The sequence below is a fragment of the Fusarium keratoplasticum genome, chromosome 10, assembly GCF_025433545.1.
Source record: "Fusarium keratoplasticum isolate Fu6.1 chromosome 10, whole genome shotgun sequence".
In the NCBI taxonomy this organism is placed as follows: domain Eukaryota; kingdom Fungi; phylum Ascomycota; class Sordariomycetes; order Hypocreales; family Nectriaceae; genus Fusarium; species Fusarium keratoplasticum.
The window spans coordinates 2,281,418-2,296,554 of record NC_070538.1 but is presented as its reverse complement, the minus strand read 5'-3'; the positions used below and the strand labels follow the sequence as shown (position 1 = coordinate 2,296,554).

The 15,137-nt window shown below is 51.0% G+C and overlaps 8 protein-coding genes across 8 annotated transcripts; 5 read left to right on the top strand and 3 right to left on the bottom strand.

Annotated features, from left to right (window-relative positions):
* Positions 1–700: 700 nt before the first annotated feature.
* NCS57_01258600 (uncharacterized protein) lies at positions 701–2,242 on the top strand (the record flags this gene model as incomplete). Its single annotated transcript, XM_053062257.1, has 5 exons — positions 701–756; positions 810–1,169; positions 1,220–1,298; positions 1,348–1,519; positions 1,569–2,242. The coding sequence occupies 5 exons, from the start codon at positions 701–703 to the stop codon at positions 2,240–2,242; spliced, it is 1,341 nt and encodes a 446-aa protein (XP_052908785.1).
* Positions 2,243–2,365: 123 nt separating this feature from the next.
* Positions 2,366–3,326, bottom strand: NCS57_01258500 (uncharacterized protein; the record flags this gene model as incomplete). Its single annotated transcript, XM_053062256.1, has 4 exons — positions 2,366–2,577; positions 2,633–2,800; positions 2,848–2,905; positions 2,961–3,326. The coding sequence occupies 4 exons, from the start codon at positions 3,324–3,326 to the stop codon at positions 2,366–2,368; spliced, it is 804 nt and encodes a 267-aa protein (XP_052908784.1).
* A 1,608-nt stretch (positions 3,327–4,934) lies between these two features.
* NCS57_01258400 (uncharacterized protein) lies at positions 4,935–5,362 on the top strand (the record flags this gene model as incomplete). Its single annotated transcript, XM_053062255.1, has 2 exons — positions 4,935–5,165; positions 5,222–5,362. 2 exons carry the CDS (start codon positions 4,935–4,937, stop codon positions 5,360–5,362), a joined length of 372 nt encoding a protein of 123 aa, XP_052908783.1.
* A 309-nt stretch (positions 5,363–5,671) lies between these two features.
* On the top strand, positions 5,672–6,217 carry NCS57_01258300 (uncharacterized protein; the record flags this gene model as incomplete). Its single annotated transcript, XM_053062254.1, has 1 exon — positions 5,672–6,217. One exon carries the CDS (start codon positions 5,672–5,674, stop codon positions 6,215–6,217), a length of 546 nt encoding a protein of 181 aa, XP_052908782.1.
* Positions 6,218–6,441: 224 nt separating this feature from the next.
* NCS57_01258200 (Fructose-bisphosphate aldolase) lies at positions 6,442–7,406 on the bottom strand (the record flags this gene model as incomplete). Its single annotated transcript, XM_053062253.1, has 3 exons — positions 6,442–6,833; positions 6,883–7,262; positions 7,312–7,406. 3 exons carry the CDS (start codon positions 7,404–7,406, stop codon positions 6,442–6,444), a joined length of 867 nt encoding a protein of 288 aa, XP_052908781.1.
* Positions 7,407–7,782: 376 nt separating this feature from the next.
* Positions 7,783–9,905, bottom strand: NCS57_01258100 (uncharacterized protein; the record flags this gene model as incomplete). Its single annotated transcript, XM_053062252.1, has 4 exons — positions 7,783–8,014; positions 8,044–8,385; positions 8,756–9,441; positions 9,507–9,905. 4 exons carry the CDS (start codon positions 9,903–9,905, stop codon positions 7,783–7,785), a joined length of 1,659 nt encoding a protein of 552 aa, XP_052908780.1.
* A 1,029-nt stretch (positions 9,906–10,934) lies between these two features.
* Positions 10,935–11,438, top strand: NCS57_01258000 (Zn(2)-C6 fungal-type domain-containing protein; the record flags this gene model as incomplete). Its single annotated transcript, XM_053062251.1, has 2 exons — positions 10,935–11,223; positions 11,284–11,438. The coding sequence occupies 2 exons, from the start codon at positions 10,935–10,937 to the stop codon at positions 11,436–11,438; spliced, it is 444 nt and encodes a 147-aa protein (XP_052908779.1).
* Positions 11,439–13,248: 1,810 nt separating this feature from the next.
* NCS57_01257900 (uncharacterized protein) lies at positions 13,249–14,992 on the top strand (the record flags this gene model as incomplete). The annotated part of the gene is made up of 6 exons (XM_053062250.1): positions 13,249–13,386; positions 13,434–13,475; positions 13,531–13,917; positions 14,020–14,258; positions 14,318–14,514; positions 14,598–14,992. Exons 1-6 carry the CDS (start codon positions 13,273–13,275, stop codon positions 14,990–14,992), a joined length of 1,374 nt encoding a protein of 457 aa, XP_052908778.1. The 5' UTR covers positions 13,249–13,272.
* Between the last annotated feature and the right edge of the window lie 145 nt (positions 14,993–15,137).

Genomic DNA, 15,137 nt, shown 5'->3' with positions numbered 1-15,137 from the left:
TTGAGGCCAGCGGTGACAGCTCTCTTGAGGGAGAGTGGAGGGGGAGGGGCTTTCTATCAGCACTCTTGGAGATTGGAGATGATGGGTGTGGGATGAATAACAAGACTTTAAGATGCTTGCTGTGCCGAGCTGAGAAGAGTGAATGATTTGATGTGACATGCTTTCGAAATGTCCAAATGCGGCCCGTGATGGAGGATGGGGACCTCAGGCCCGAACTCAAACGTATTCATCAGGCCATCTGGGTGAAACCATGTCAAGCTGTTCAGCTGCGTTGATGCAAGTGATCATGAAGTTTACACGAGATTCAACAGCCACACATCAAAATCCGGAACCGAAATCTTGGAGTTTCGACAAAAAGCCGGTCTTGCTCACAAACTCCACAACGTCATCATTACACACTAAAAACCGCCGAATCGCGATCCAAGTTTCGGCAGATCGGCACACGGTGTGGTTGCGCGTATTCTCTCAAAAGTTTACGACCAAGGCGGCAGAGCTTTTATGGAACGGATAGAACGGAATGAGAAAGTGCTGCGAAATCAGCTGGTGTTTTTGGGGTGGAGTTGGCGGTGCGTTTGCATCATCGATTGGGATGTGACGTGGAGGACATGTGAAGATGGGGATTTATATGGAGGTCTGATCTCGGCGTGGATGAGTGAAGGGTATTGAGACCAGTTATCGTATCTGATTGAGATAATACACAATGGTTGTTCAACACGGAGACGCTCACCACATCCCCAAGGAGCACCGGGTTCACAAGTAAGCTCCTCATGAATCTCCAACTAACCATCACCACTGACAGGCACCCTCAGACCCGGTTACTGGCTTCCCGCCGACCACCGCGTGCACCGCGAATATGTCCGTCGCATAAGCAAGCACGCCGACGACAACCCCAAAGACTTGGTGCCAGTCCTCCAAGAGTTCAAGGATTTCATCGAAAAGACACCCCGCGTGTACATGTACTTTGTGCAGATGTTTGAAGAGATTCCTCAGAAGCACCCCTACTGCAATGATCCGACGGGTACGCCGCAGATTAGGGACTATGAGCACATGTTGCAGGTGTTGAATCATATCCTTACGAGGGCGCCCGAGTGGACGGATGCGGCGGAGAGCGTGGGCATGGTGGGTGTCCCGATGAATGCGATTTTTGACTATCCCATGGGGACGCCGAGGTGAGTTGATGTGAACGTGAAGAAGGACTTTACTGATGAGATGGGGGTAGTGGTTATGCCGCTTTCTTGGATCCTGATGTGAATCGGATGCTCAAGAAAGTCCTCAACGAATGGGGCAAGTTCCTCCAGGTTAGATGGACTATCTTGTTATTGAGTATAGTCGAGCTAATATTTCAAGACTCCCGAATCGGCTGAAGTTTTGGGAAGCCACAAGTTGGGGTGGTTCGGTGAGACTGGCCTGGGTGATCTCGTCGAGGTCGCCAACGCACCCAAAAAGTCCAACCTCAAGTTTGAAGAGATGTTTGAGTGCGATCCCTCGGCTACACACTATGGCTTCAAATCCTGGGACGGTAAGTAGACAACCCCATTTTAACAATTGATATGCTTACGGCGTGTTAGATTTCTTCACTCGCAAGGTTCGTGATTCGGCTCGTCCGGTCGCGTCGCCCGAGAATGACCTCGTCATCGCGAATTGCTGCGAATCGCGTGTGTACAACATTGAGCGAGATGTGAAGCTGCGTGATCGCTTCTTCGCCAAGGGTCAACCTTACTCGATCCTCGACATGCTCGCCCACGACCCCTTGGCCGAGAAGTTTGCAGGAGGCACCATTTACCAGGCGTTCCTTTCCGCGCTGTCCTATCACCGCTGGCACTCGCCAGTGTCGGGAACGGTCCGTCGAGCATTTGTCAAGGAGGGCACGTACTTCAGCGAGCCACTGTTCGAAGGCGTCGGCGAGCCCGGCCAGACCGATATTTCGCTGGCGGGATTAACACAATCGCAGGGATACCTCAGTGCCCTGGCTACGAGGGCGATTATCCTGATCGAGGCGGACGAGCCGGCGATTGGGCTGATTGCATTCATCGGCATCGGCATGGATGAGGTGAGCACGTGTGAGATCACGGTCAAGGAGGGACAGAAGATCAAGAAGGGTCAAGAGACGGGCATGTTCCATTTCGGCGGGTCAACGCATTGTGTGCTCTTTAGGAAGGGCGTCAAGCTGGAGGGATTCCCCGAGGTTGGGAAGAAGGAGAATGTGCCTGTCCGTAGCCAGTTGGCGGTTGTCAAGAAGTGAGCTTGTCGTTGAATGGACGGGGCACTTTGCTAGGTAGTATTATGCCACGGCCTAGTCAACCACATGGAACAAATCGAGGAATCGTACAAGTCATTTAATTAATCGTCATTCAGCTCGTTTCACTTATTTCTTCGCATCGTCCTTCATGCCAGCCTGGATCCAAGCTTTCGAAGCAGCAGCCTTGGCCTCAATCTCCTCCTCGGTCAGCTTGTTGGTCTCAAAGGCAGTGTGAGGCGTGGGCACATGGCGACCCGCTTCAAATCCAGGACGCTCCAGGAGTTTGTAGAGCCACTTCTCGAGGTGAGGGAACTCGGAGAGGTCTACACCAGCCCATTCTGTGAGTTGCGTTAGTGGCTATTTAATAGGTGAGCGTCAAGAGGGCAAACTCACTGGCACTTGAGACCCAGCCCCAGCAGGAAATGTCGGCGATGGTGACCTTATCGCCGACAATGTAGCCTGAAGACGACTTTTCAAGGTGCGTGTCCAGGGTGCGGTACAGGCGGCGTGTCTCGTTGATATAACGGTTGATGCCGTACTCAATCTTTTCCGGGGCGTATCCTAGGGAGGGTTAGAAGAGGCAATTGATGGGGATTGAATGCACGCACGCTTGAAGTGGTTTGCCTGTCCTTGCATGGGGCCCAGGCCGCCCATCTGCCACATAAGCTGCATCTTGTTAGCATCGGATCGTTGGCGGACTCATTGGTAATTGAGAACTCACCCAGCTCGTCGTCTCCCAGTGCTCGCGAGATCCATAAGGATAAGAGACCTTGTGATCCTTGTCATAGCGGTCAATAAGATACTGCAGGATGGCGCCCGACTCAAAAACGCGAATCTTTTCACCGTTAAGAGTGTCGGTGATGGCGGGGATGCGGCCGTTGGGGTTGATCTCAAGGAACCAAGGCTCCTTCTGCTCGTTCTCGCTCATCTTGATGGGGTACACCTTGTAGTCGAGGCCGAGCTCCTCAAGCAGGATGGAGGCCTTGATGCCATTGGGTGTACCCACGGTGTAGAGGGTGATGTCTGTCTGTGTCTTGGAAGCCATGTTGAAGAGTTGTTTACCGAGCTGAGCGATGCGTGAAGTCATTGAGTAAATGAATGGGTGCACACAACTGCTTTATATGCAGATCACACCCATTGTAAGTGAGGGGTTCCCCTTCCCGAGATACGATTATTCATTCGATTTTGGATCCGGCTTAGAAATCCGATAGGAGCCCACATTCTGCTCTTTCCAGGTTCGGATTCGGAGGAATACCTGTGTACAGGTTGTCGCTGCTGATGGCGCCATCTTAGTAATGACGAATGACGCTCCGAAATCTCCTTGTGGTCCGGAGTATTTGGGGCCGAGGGTCCGTGGGATGGCCGACTACGTCCGGGACGTCGATTGTTTCTCTTACAACGTCTATTGTTGTTCATCTGGGACAATTCTGAATCGCTAAGCTTCGTTTTCTTATCTTTTGGCGGCTGTCTTTTCTCTGGCTTCAACGAGACTCTTTGCTCGAATGGCCGTAATTGGACACTCTTGGCTTCTCATTTGTCAGATTACGGCAGGTCGGAGCACAGCAACTTCGATCTTTAAGAAGTAGAGGAGGCTCGCTCTTTGGTTCCTTATATTCCGCCGTTGTATGCAGCTCGGAAATCGAAGCTTGGTCGATGCTCAACGAGAGGATGCTGGCCAAAGCCTCCCTGGCTCAAGAGGCTGTCCTTTGAATGAACCATTCGCGCTTTGGCTGATGGATCGGGGAGTCGCTTTTAACTGACAAGACGTGTTGTATCTAGTACGATTAGGACGCCGCAGATGCGTGCCTTCCTGTATCGTCCGATACTCTTCTATCAAGGTCTAATGCAGCTGTCAGCACCTTGACTCGACCTGCTAGCGCTCAGGCTTGGGAGGGGACGTAGTAATAAATAATCTGCCTGTGACTGTAATATGGCGAAGTTTGGTATCTGTTCACATTAAATAAACGGTGCTAACCTGCCTTCTGACAAGACTGTAGTATGTGAACTGTTGGGTCCCCGTTGGCTCGCTGGAAGATGTTGGTCATCTATTGCCGACTTCCGGAGACCGGCGACACTGCTCGGATTCAAGTTGGCAATGAACATATGACGCCAAAATTCTGCGCCGGTTCGTTCCCCATGTTCTCTAGTACCCAAGCATATGGTTGGCGAAACGCTAGCTCTTGCATACGTTCACGATGTGCCCACGTAAACGGGCGACCTGCGCTGTGTTCACGTTGACGCGCGCAGCTGCCATCACGCCGCGTTTCCTGGGGAACAATGCAAGTCAAAAGTCAGTCAACCCAAACTCTAGGAGCTTGGTGATCTGGTCCTCGTGCTCTTCGAAGGAGCCTGTGCGTATCTGGCCGTTTAGTTGGAGACGTTTGGGACCTCAAGGTAAAGTTCTGCATCTGGTAGATTTCAAAAAAACCAAAACAACCCGTTTGGCCTGATAAGGCGACAATAGCTGAGTGACTGTGATTCAATGTCGGACCGTGGAAATATTTATTGAGGGGTGATGCATCTCGCCCAGCTTGTTTGACTTCCTTCGACCGACCACTTCCATCGAGGAACCACACTCATTACTGACCCCCCAAAAACAACTGGGCTTCGATTTGGTTGTCTACTTTTACACGTACGATCCTTTTTGCATCGATTTTACTCTGCCACTTACCTGTCATTCTATACAGCACTCGAGATGGCCCCTATCGGGCTGGACAAACTGGCGCCGGAGCTGATCGAGCTTCTGGTGAAGAACGCATTCGACACGAACAAAGAGCATATGGAAAAAGGCTATGACGTCCCCGCGACCACCAAGTTTTATACTTCGCCAGAGAAAGACGCCAAACTCGAACGTTTTCAGGTCTGGCGGGATCTTCTCAACCTGGCTGCCACCTGCAAATACCTGCGTCGCGTCGCCGCCCCCCTGGTTTATTACCACGACATAAAAACAACTATACTTCTTCGTTACTCATCTCAGCCAAGCGCAACAACCTGGATGGCATTGCCGTGGCGTTAAGTCATGGCGCGGACCCTCATATCGGAGATCGGACCACAGCCGTCTCGTGGACCTTTGGTGATCATATCGGCCGCAAGGACTGGAAGGCCCTCAACCTAGAGGACTAAGCTACGCCCCTTCACTGGGCAGCCTTGAACGGCCATATTGAGGCAATGGAACTGCTTCTAGAGCACAACAACGCCAATATCAACCACCGCGTGAGAACTGACACTAGCGTGGCTAGATACAGGAGCATTGGTTGCAGAAGACGCGCAGCCAAATTCTTGCAGGTTTTCCCCTTCCCAGATAAGCCTGTCCAAGAAGTCACGGCTTATATACGCCACGGCCTATGGGGAGTGGATGACTCCATCTGTTATGAGACGATTGAACAAGGCGCCAATCATCTTTACTTCGCCCTCCTGGCTGGAAATGTCGAAATGTCGGAGTTTCTCATCAACGCAGGCTCTTCACTGGACACCCATCTGGGCACTGACTCCACCGCTCTGCATCAAGCTTGTCAGAGGGGAAGCATTGAACTGGTCCGGTTGGTGCTTGACCACGTTAGCCCCAGCATCGAGGACGCCATGGGGAATACCCCCGTTCACTACCTACCCGATCATGCGCCGGATAGAGACAGTGTCATCGACCTCCTTTTGGCGAAAGGCGGAGATGCATTCACAATCGGGCTGGAACACGAGGAAGTGGAGTATGACCAACTGCTCCATGTGTTCCAGAGGAACCGACGTGTGAACATTTGGTTCCATACCAGATTCTACGGAGAGGAGCCGCGTGATGACCTGCTTGTCCGGAACGACGGGCAGTGGGGGACGTTCTGGAGGCTGGAAACCGAGAATATGACCGTGGCATCACCAATTTTGTGTGGTGGTCTCGTCGCCGAAGATGAGGACGAGGAGTTGACCGAAGAAGAAGACGATGCTCATTTCGAGGAAGTTGATCGCGAGTGGGACGAAGAGACCGATTGATCGTTACGACCTAGACACTGGAGGACAGGCTTGGAACGATGATACTATGAACGGCGTGTGGAATCTTGTTTGTTGGACTTTGTAATTTTCGCATTTTAACTCTGTATAATAATCGCTCCGCATCTTTGAAATCGGGTTTGTTTTTGCTGAGTCGACCAGTAAAGGCTCTTAGGTGCACATCACTCTGGAGCCTTCTGCTTCCAAGATTACACCCTCGACTTCTCCTATGTCTTGCCACTGCTGCCGCAAATATCCATCCACCTCTTGACTTCCTCCTGCAACACCGCAATCCCCTCATCCGTCCGCTGCATAAATGGCTTGTCGGCATTCTCCCTCAGGTGCACATGCCACACCTCCAGCAGCAGCTTGTTGACGTTGAGCTTGACAGCACCTGCGTCGATGCACTGCTTCATGATGTCGGCGCTAAAGTCATTTGTACCGTGGAGGGCCATCAAGGCGCGGCCGCGGATTTGCTTGTCGATTGAGGAGAGGCGCTCAAGGTCTAGCTTGGGTCCTTCGGGAGGGTAGTCGCCGTGGATGTTTCCGACGCTTGGAGCGAGGATGTCAATGCCTGCTTTTAGGAAGTCTTCTACTTCTTCGGGGGTCGTGAAGAGGGCTGTAATTCATGGTTAATATGGGACTTTAACTGAGGGGATTGGGCTTGCCTTCGAGATCGCCAGTGCCGGCGATGCCATCTTCGCCGCCGTTGATACGACCGCTCTCGGCTTCGACTGCTATACCGTGCTCATGGCACAGTTTTGTAAGGGTAGCGGTTTTAGAAAGGTTCTCTTCGTGATCATAGTGGCTCATATCAACCATAATAGAGTCAAATGGAAGACTAGAAACGACTTTCTCAATCTGCGACACGTCCTGCGCATGATCAAGGTGGAGAGAAAGAGGCACAGTGGCAGATTTGATGGCAGCCGATGCAGCCCAGGCCATCGTTGGAAGTTGCTCCAACGTTGACGGGAATAAGAGCAGAATCAGTGGAGAGCGCTTGGCCTCGGCGGCTCTAACCAGGGCTGTGAGATGTTCGACGTTGTAGCTGTCATCCGATGAGCATGGGTTTGGCGAAGAGGAGCGGGACGACTCACCAGATGGCTGCTAAGACTCCATACTTGCCTTTGACGGCATTCTCGAGAATCTGCAGCGTGCGATTAGACTCTTTTAGAGCTCCTGTAGAAGCCATTCCGAAAGCGATGCCAACGTAGATTCTGAGGTGTTGGGTTCAAGTCGTGGTTCGTGAGGGACATCATATCGTGGGGTGATGCCGTCGAGATCTCAAGCGGGGCTCTCCGCTAAGCTCGAGATTGGCTATCGTGATGGTCAACCTGATGACCAACCAATAAGTCATGGTTCAAGCTTGACTTGGGGCCAAAGCTCCACCGAGTTCTGTATCAATTAGGGCAACTTTGAGATGCCTCAAGACGGAAGTTGGGAGGCTTCTTAAGTCCTTCGCCTGGGCACTGTAGGTAAGCACCTGAGGTCAGGAAGTGCTAAAACGGCATGGAGATGGGAATAAGCAAAGACCGCGGACACCGTGGACCTACGGTAGTATCATGAGTCTATATAAGTTCGACACTTGCTTTCTTTTTTGGTCCTTCATTCCTGCGCGCCCGCTCTGGCTCATGCGGCGTAGTCTCTGTCTCAATAGGAGGAGTCGAATTGGCTCTGATGGAAGCGCTTGGGGTGTCGGGCTGCTCATCGCCAACGCCTGGTGGAGGATTGTCCTCTGCGTCGTCGGCCAATTCAGCTCCGTAGACATCAGGGTACTTGTTAAAGCACTCTTGAATTACCCTGGCGTCACATCAGTCGCGGGAACGTACATGCGTGTATTTTGGTGGTCGACGTATTTGAACTGGTCGATACAGCTCATTCTTTTGGGCTCATCGGTCGAGAGCATGAAATAGCTGAATGCGCTCTTGAGCTTCTCTCCATAAGGGCCGTGGGTCATTCCTCCAAGACAAGAGCAGTCCCAGTTGAACTCGCCCGTCTCGGGGTTGAACGCACCCTGCTGACTTTTGTCCTGGGGGACGGAAGCGTCATCGGTAGCCATGTCATTGTGGGTGTCTGACTGGGGCTCGGAGGTCTTGATCGATTCGTTTTTCTTCTCATATGTTGCTCTGGTGTTGTATTGAACATGCTTTTGCTTCTTGGTAAAGCAGCTGCTAGATTCGGCCGAAGCGTTCCGTACAGTATCGACTAAGGCATGTTGCCCCGGGGAGTGGCGTCCCGGCTCTTGTCTTCGAGGGAGCATGGATTTGTGTAGGGCAAAAGTCGGCAAACCTGGCATTGAGATCCGTATTTTCAAGGCGGAGGATTTGTATTCGGGGCGTACGATTAGTACCTTAATACAGCGAACAAGAAGGCCGAAATGCTCTTCTTTGCAACAAAGCGTTCCCAGGGAGAGACTTTATCTTCGCCCCCGTATTCCAGACCGGCACAACGAGCGACACTGAGATCTATCCTTTTCATATTCTATCATGAAGCAATGCGTCTAATGTCAACCATGCTTAATCCATACTCTTATATACACACCTCGCTGCTTTGAGAATCCACCAGCCTGTAGCTTTCGACATGTAACAAAGGACCCTGTAGGTCAACAACAGCACCTTGTTCAGAAGGTACACGCCACCGACAACCCCCACAGTGCCCAGAACGAACCAGAGCAACGGCTTGTTTGCGAGCCACTTTAGCACACGAGCATCTGTTCTGTACCAAGTGGATGTTTGGAGGTCTGTGATGTAGGGTTTGAGATTGGTTGAGCTGATGACCTGTACTGTGGGCGATGGGAGTGATGGCTCTCCGTACAGGTAGGCCGCTGTAGCTAGAGAGATGAAGAGTGGTCCGGTTGAGAACATGATCGCAGCGTACGGTAGCAGCCATGCCCAGAATCGCGTTATTCGGTGATGAACCGGCAGTCGAGAGATGGCTGATGCAAAAGCAGGGTGCCTTGCGGATGATATCATTATATCGTTGGTGATGCCGGTAGGCAGAGTGGCCTCGAAGAGAGAATTATGCTTCAGCTCGGTTTCGATTTGGTCGATCGGGAAGGCCTGGTGGCAGACGGTGTCCATGTCGAGGTAAATACCGCCATAGTGATAAAGGACAAAGTAGCGTATGGCATCGGCGCGTTGGATAGGAAAAGGGTAAGCGTCCCAGGTTTCCAAAAACCAAGGGTACTCGGACGACAGAAACTCGCGAGCTCGCTCGTCGGTCCAAAGCTGGAATTCAAGTTAGATGCTGGTTTGTTTTTCCACAGGGGATGGTGGTGGGCTGTCAAACGTACCTTGTACTCGAAGTCCGAGTACGCTTTGAGGCAACTCTGCTGCGACTCGGCCCACATCTCTGGGATCGTCTCGTTCTTGCATGTCTGGTGCAGAATTCGTGGTATCTGCCTTGATGAATGAACATGCTTCGGTTGATCCTGGAGCGTCACATTGACGTGGGCACTAAACATCTCCTTGTTATGGCGCAGAAGGAAGAAGAGATCTCGTAGGGAGTAGAGTAGAAGGCCAAACAGTGCCAAGTCTACTAGAATGATGCATGTTGTTGTCCATCCCGGTTTTGTGAATCTTGGACGCTTGGTTGGCCATTGTCCAAGACACCCAGGTTCCTGTTCTTGGAGTTGGCTTTCTTGGTCTTCGAGTTTTTGATAGCCGGCAAAGCGGCCGAAGCAAGATTGCATTGTGGCTTGTCGATTAATCACGCTGAGAAAAGATGGTGGTGTTTGGAGAACCTCACATTGCAGGCCAAGTGTACGGGCTAATAGGTTATATAAAATCACTCATTGTGAAGCCCAAGTCCGACGGACAACCTTGAAATTGCTCTCTGCCCCTGATCCCTAGATAATTTTCGTATCCCTCCTTCGTCCAAAAGTTCCTGGGGAATTCTGCGGGCGAGAAGGACCGCAGAGAGGCCCGACAGTGGCTAGTTTCTGGCCGTGATGGAGGCTTTTCCGCTCATCTGGCATACGAGACGCGTAAACTGAGGCGGTGGTGATGGGCTCAAACTTAAGCGACGGGGAGTTAATACGATTATGGTTGGTCATTTAGCGAAAATGTGTCTGTGCCTCTCGCAATGCATGCCGAAACCCGTGGCCCCATGGATGGATTTGGCCTTTCCTCCTCCAAAGGGCAGTTGGGGACCGCTTGATTTAATGCTTCTGCCTAGTGAGTACGTACGCGTCTATGCTCCTGGAGGATCTAATATCGACGATCTAGACTTGGGGCTGAAGTGTGGGATGTTGAGAGGCATTACAATTTAGCCTCGACGTAAAATGATTGGCTGTATCGTCAAAGTGAGTGGACACCTACTAAATATAGTTACCTTCCCACCATTGGATCCACTGACGAGGAAGAACTTGACCAATTGTAGCTAGTTTTTCCACCTTGTGCTGCATCTCGGCTCTTACAGTACTCCGTACCTTACTCCGTAGGAAGTTGTTGGTATCTGATAGATTCAATCGGTCAAACTTGATTCAACTTTGGTTAATGGAGGGTAGAATACGTAATTATGCTTTGGCTACTTGCGTGGCCTCAAGATAAGAGGGGATCGAGTGGCACATATTTGACTTGACCTGCTAACTATAGGTAGTTAGCTTTTCCACCTTGTCTGCAGACGCTACCTACTCCTCCTTGTTGGGCCTGGATGCGGCATCACTTGATCATCAACAGGGATATCATCCATTTCGGCACATCGCCGAGATTTGTTCCGTATGTCTCGCTCCTGCGGAGGTTGCTTGAATTGTCGACAGCGCCGCAGAAAATGTGACCAGCAACGTCCCTCTTGTGCAGCATGCAACCGTCGAGACGTCCAATGTTCGGGCTACTCGACCGGATACCGTTGGATCAACCATGCTGCCGTGTCCAACGGTCCTCGATATGCTGGGTCTACTGCAGTGTACGACTACAGTCACACACCTTGCAACCTTCAGCCTAGTATGGCATTCACTGCGCCTCCACCAACTTACGATTCTCGAATAACTCAGCCTCTGTTTAGAAATTGTAGGCAGCAAGATGACCCGCCCCTTCGTTTCATTGACCCAACACTGATTTGTCTGCCAGTCCTTCACTCTGAGCTGAGGCTGTTCTACAAGACCCAACCCAATATCTGGATTCAGCCCTTCCTTGTCGACATGTCGCTGGAGAGCCAGTCAATTCCTATAATGGGTGCTCCTCTCCAGTCCCTCATCTCAAATGAGATGAAATCATCCCTATAACAACCACGGAGTGTCTATATATTGCTCTCAAGACGTTTCGTATTGAGATCGTATCACGTAGCGCACTCCTATCTCCCGGCACGATATGTGCTGGAGTTATTCTCTGTGCTATTTACGCAAGTCCCCCCTGTTCCGTCATTTTTATGGACCAAAAATATGGCTAACTAGATTTCACACAGCTTCTTCAGGCCCAGCCGTATACGCCGTACCTTCGAATGATGGCTGACGTCTATCAGCTGACCAATCCAACAATAACACTCGTCCCAAGTCCCGAGAAGAACCCCGCTCTTCAACATGCCCTAGAATACATGACCGTCGTCGATCTACCTTGCCTCGTTCTGGGTAGGATATGTCCCTCCCTAGGTCTTTGGAGACGCTTCCGCCAAGCTCAAGATGGCTGGGAGGGCGGAAGAAGGATGGGCGTCGAGACTTTTACGGGAGTCCATAGTGGGTTACTGGACATATATGGCGATATGATGCATAATGAAATTAGCGTTTCAGTCGCTCGTCTATGGAAATGGTCCTCTGATGAGACCAGCAATTCTATACAGCGCCATTTCTGGGATGCTTGGAGGTTTGCTGGTATCGTTGATGCTTGCCGGCGGGTCCGCTGCTAAAGAGGTCCTGGAAGCTCGACAACCGAAGGCGAGACGGTAAATATCCCTGAAAATGATCTTGTACTGGAAAGATTGATGGCTGCTATCCAGACAGTGTACGCTCATTCACAACTACCACAGAACCAAGGCCTCCTGGTGATCAATGGCCTCCTCTTCCCCCTTGTCGCGGCCAGCTTGGAAGACTCATACCTCAAACGGCATCCGGAGTCAAAAAGGACAATGAATAACGTGAGGCAGAATTTTGAACAGGGCCGTACCTTTCCTCTTTCCAAGGTCATATTTCAATTACTTGATGAAACTTGGGAAGCTGGCTTGGATTGCTTTGACATGGATTATGCAGCTCGATGTAGAGGCGTGGAGCTGGCAGTCATGTAGAGAACTGCGGTAGTGTTTTCAAGTGGCATCATTGAATATACTTGCCCGATGTGCCTTTAGAAGGTCCTCTAAAGGATCGACTTGTACACGATGGTGATGTCCTGCTGTATCGGCCCGTACAACTCGATGCCTCGTTCGGATCCTTGGAGAAGATGCTACTGCTATCTAACAAGAGGCAATGATCTGCAACGTAGGTCTCTGTAGAGATTGCCGGGTTACGCCGAGCGGCGTTATTCTCGGCGGAGGTGAGAGCAGTTAAATACCCCTGATAGGTTTAACCTTGCATGATGCAGATAGGTATGAATCTTCTATTGCAGGCAGCAGAAAGATTAAAAAAAAGGCCACTATGCTGGCATTGGAATATGATGCTATGATGTGTTGATAACTTGTTCTTTATTATAGTTGAAACACGGCCCTCGATGGGATAACTGAGCCAGAAGACCGTTATTCTCGGCAAACCCCGTCAGGGGTCTAGCTGCAGATGGGTGGACATGCCATCACTAAACGCGTGACATGGTGGTTGGACTTCAAGACCCACGGACCTGGCCCAGCCATCTCCAGTAAGTTCGGTTGATTCGTAATAGAGGCAGATGGGGTCCGTTGACACCAAGTTATACAGATTACAGACAGTACGGCGCGGCACATAACAACAGGAGACTGACTTGTCGCATCCGAACCTAATAAAATTTTGATTTATACGCCCCTGACGTCAATGGCTAAGCATATGCTCTCGAGATTGATGTATAAGCATTCAGTCTCTCGTTCTCTTGGCGGCCTATTTCCACAAGTTGTGTACCTGAACTGCTGTCCCATATTCATTCAAGAGACAGCTTCTTGGCACTATGGCCACCCCTTACAGAATTCACATCACACCGACAAACACGGGATTATGGAACATAAGACAGAGTGAAGAAGCCGCTCAAATGGCGAGCGAGGCTTTGCAGAAGGATCTGGAGGTATGGCGACAGGACCGCTGGAAATCGAAATGCTAACCTTTCGCAAGAACCACCACGTATTCTTGAACAATGTCGGGTTTCATGATCATGTAAGACTAACTCTACAATCGTAATGAACTCGAAATTGCTAACAAGTAAATATAGATGCCCCATCATCTGTTGGCTCTGTATGGAACCGGCGCAGGTGTCGCCGACATCCAAAAGGCATATGACCTGCGCCATCCTCTGCAGCGCCCAGTTGTCCCCCAGCACCAAGACGCCGTGCAGGATCTCATCACCCATTGGGCTCACGCCTCCGAGTATCTAGGCGAAGAGGAGCATTACCCAGACTTTCTCGCCTACTTTCAGCGAGCCATCGAGCGCGAGGGGTATGAGCCGGTGGTCAAGTCTCACCTCTTGAAAGGTGACGACTCGGCTAATGACCTCCTTCTCCGCCTACACGCTGGTGTCGTCCATCCCCTTATCCAACTCATGTATGGCCTTGAGTGGGAACAGCCGGCCATCGTCGCCCAGGCTCTTGCCCAGACTTGTGTCCATAACGTCGAGGGGTTAGACCAGCTGCTCCTCGCCGGCGAGCAGCAGGCAAATGCTACTTCAAGGCCCACAAAGATGCCCTCGTTGCTGTCCATGTAGGAAAAGGTCAGGGCGGATCCTCAGCTGGCAGGCTCGGTGCGAATGGAGGACAAGAGCAAGATCAAAGATGGCATCATCCAAAGGGCCAAGAATGCAATGCTCGCCATTCTCGAGCAAGTACACGTGGAGCCCGAAGAACTGGACGAGAGGACGGCAGAGATGTTCCACGACATGATTCTTGTCGCGTCGAGCACGGCGATTCATCCTCCTCACCACGTCAAATACGACTTTTTCCTCATGTGAGTGCATCCCCACGCACGATTGGCCTCAGAGTCTGCTGACCAAAACCCTCACCCAGGCATCACGTCAACTCCTCTTTGATCTACCTGACTTTCAACTCTCAGCCGTGGCTGTCTACTGCGAACAAGGTTCGCTTGTTGGAGTGGAAGATTCGGCTGGATCTTGTGCAGTATGCCGCTCGGGTCTGTCCTGCTATTTCATTGATAAGCATCGAGTCTTACGTCCCCAAGCAGCCGTCCGATGAATCTGTTAGAGGTGAGTAAAATTCATTATGAGATCTTCCAAATTGCTCTGTATCCAGTGTGGTGGCACCCCGCGTATCTGACTTACAATCTTAGAAATTGGCATGAGGCTCTACGACTTTGGGGATGACGGTCATGCAATTAAACAGGCACGGGCTACGGCTATATGCCACGAGTTGATGATGGAGTATAAGGACAAGTCCTGGGCAGTCTTGAAGGATGAGTCAATTTGGAATAAGATTCAACACATGGTGGTTGATGCTGTCGAAGGGCCTGGCGTGTTATACGTCCGTTCCACTGGCTTTGATGAGGCCTGGAAGGTAAACGCCTCCATGAGCTCTAGCCTATGCATATATTCTGACAGTAACGCAAGGAAGTCCCTGGTAAAGACTCGCCGAAGAGATCTCCTGACCTTGTGCACGCTCTACAGACTGGAAGTGGTAGCTCACCAGAAGCTCTCAGACCATATTCTTAGTAGTGTCAACTGTTAACATAGATTTTCCTTTGACGCTAACTCGGTGGCGAAAATGTGTCATCGAGTTGATGCTCTTTAGCCATAGTGGAATATCAAAATATGCCAAGAGCGTTTAGTGACTACGATATCAGGTGACGGTATAGTTGTGATTGCGCTCCGGC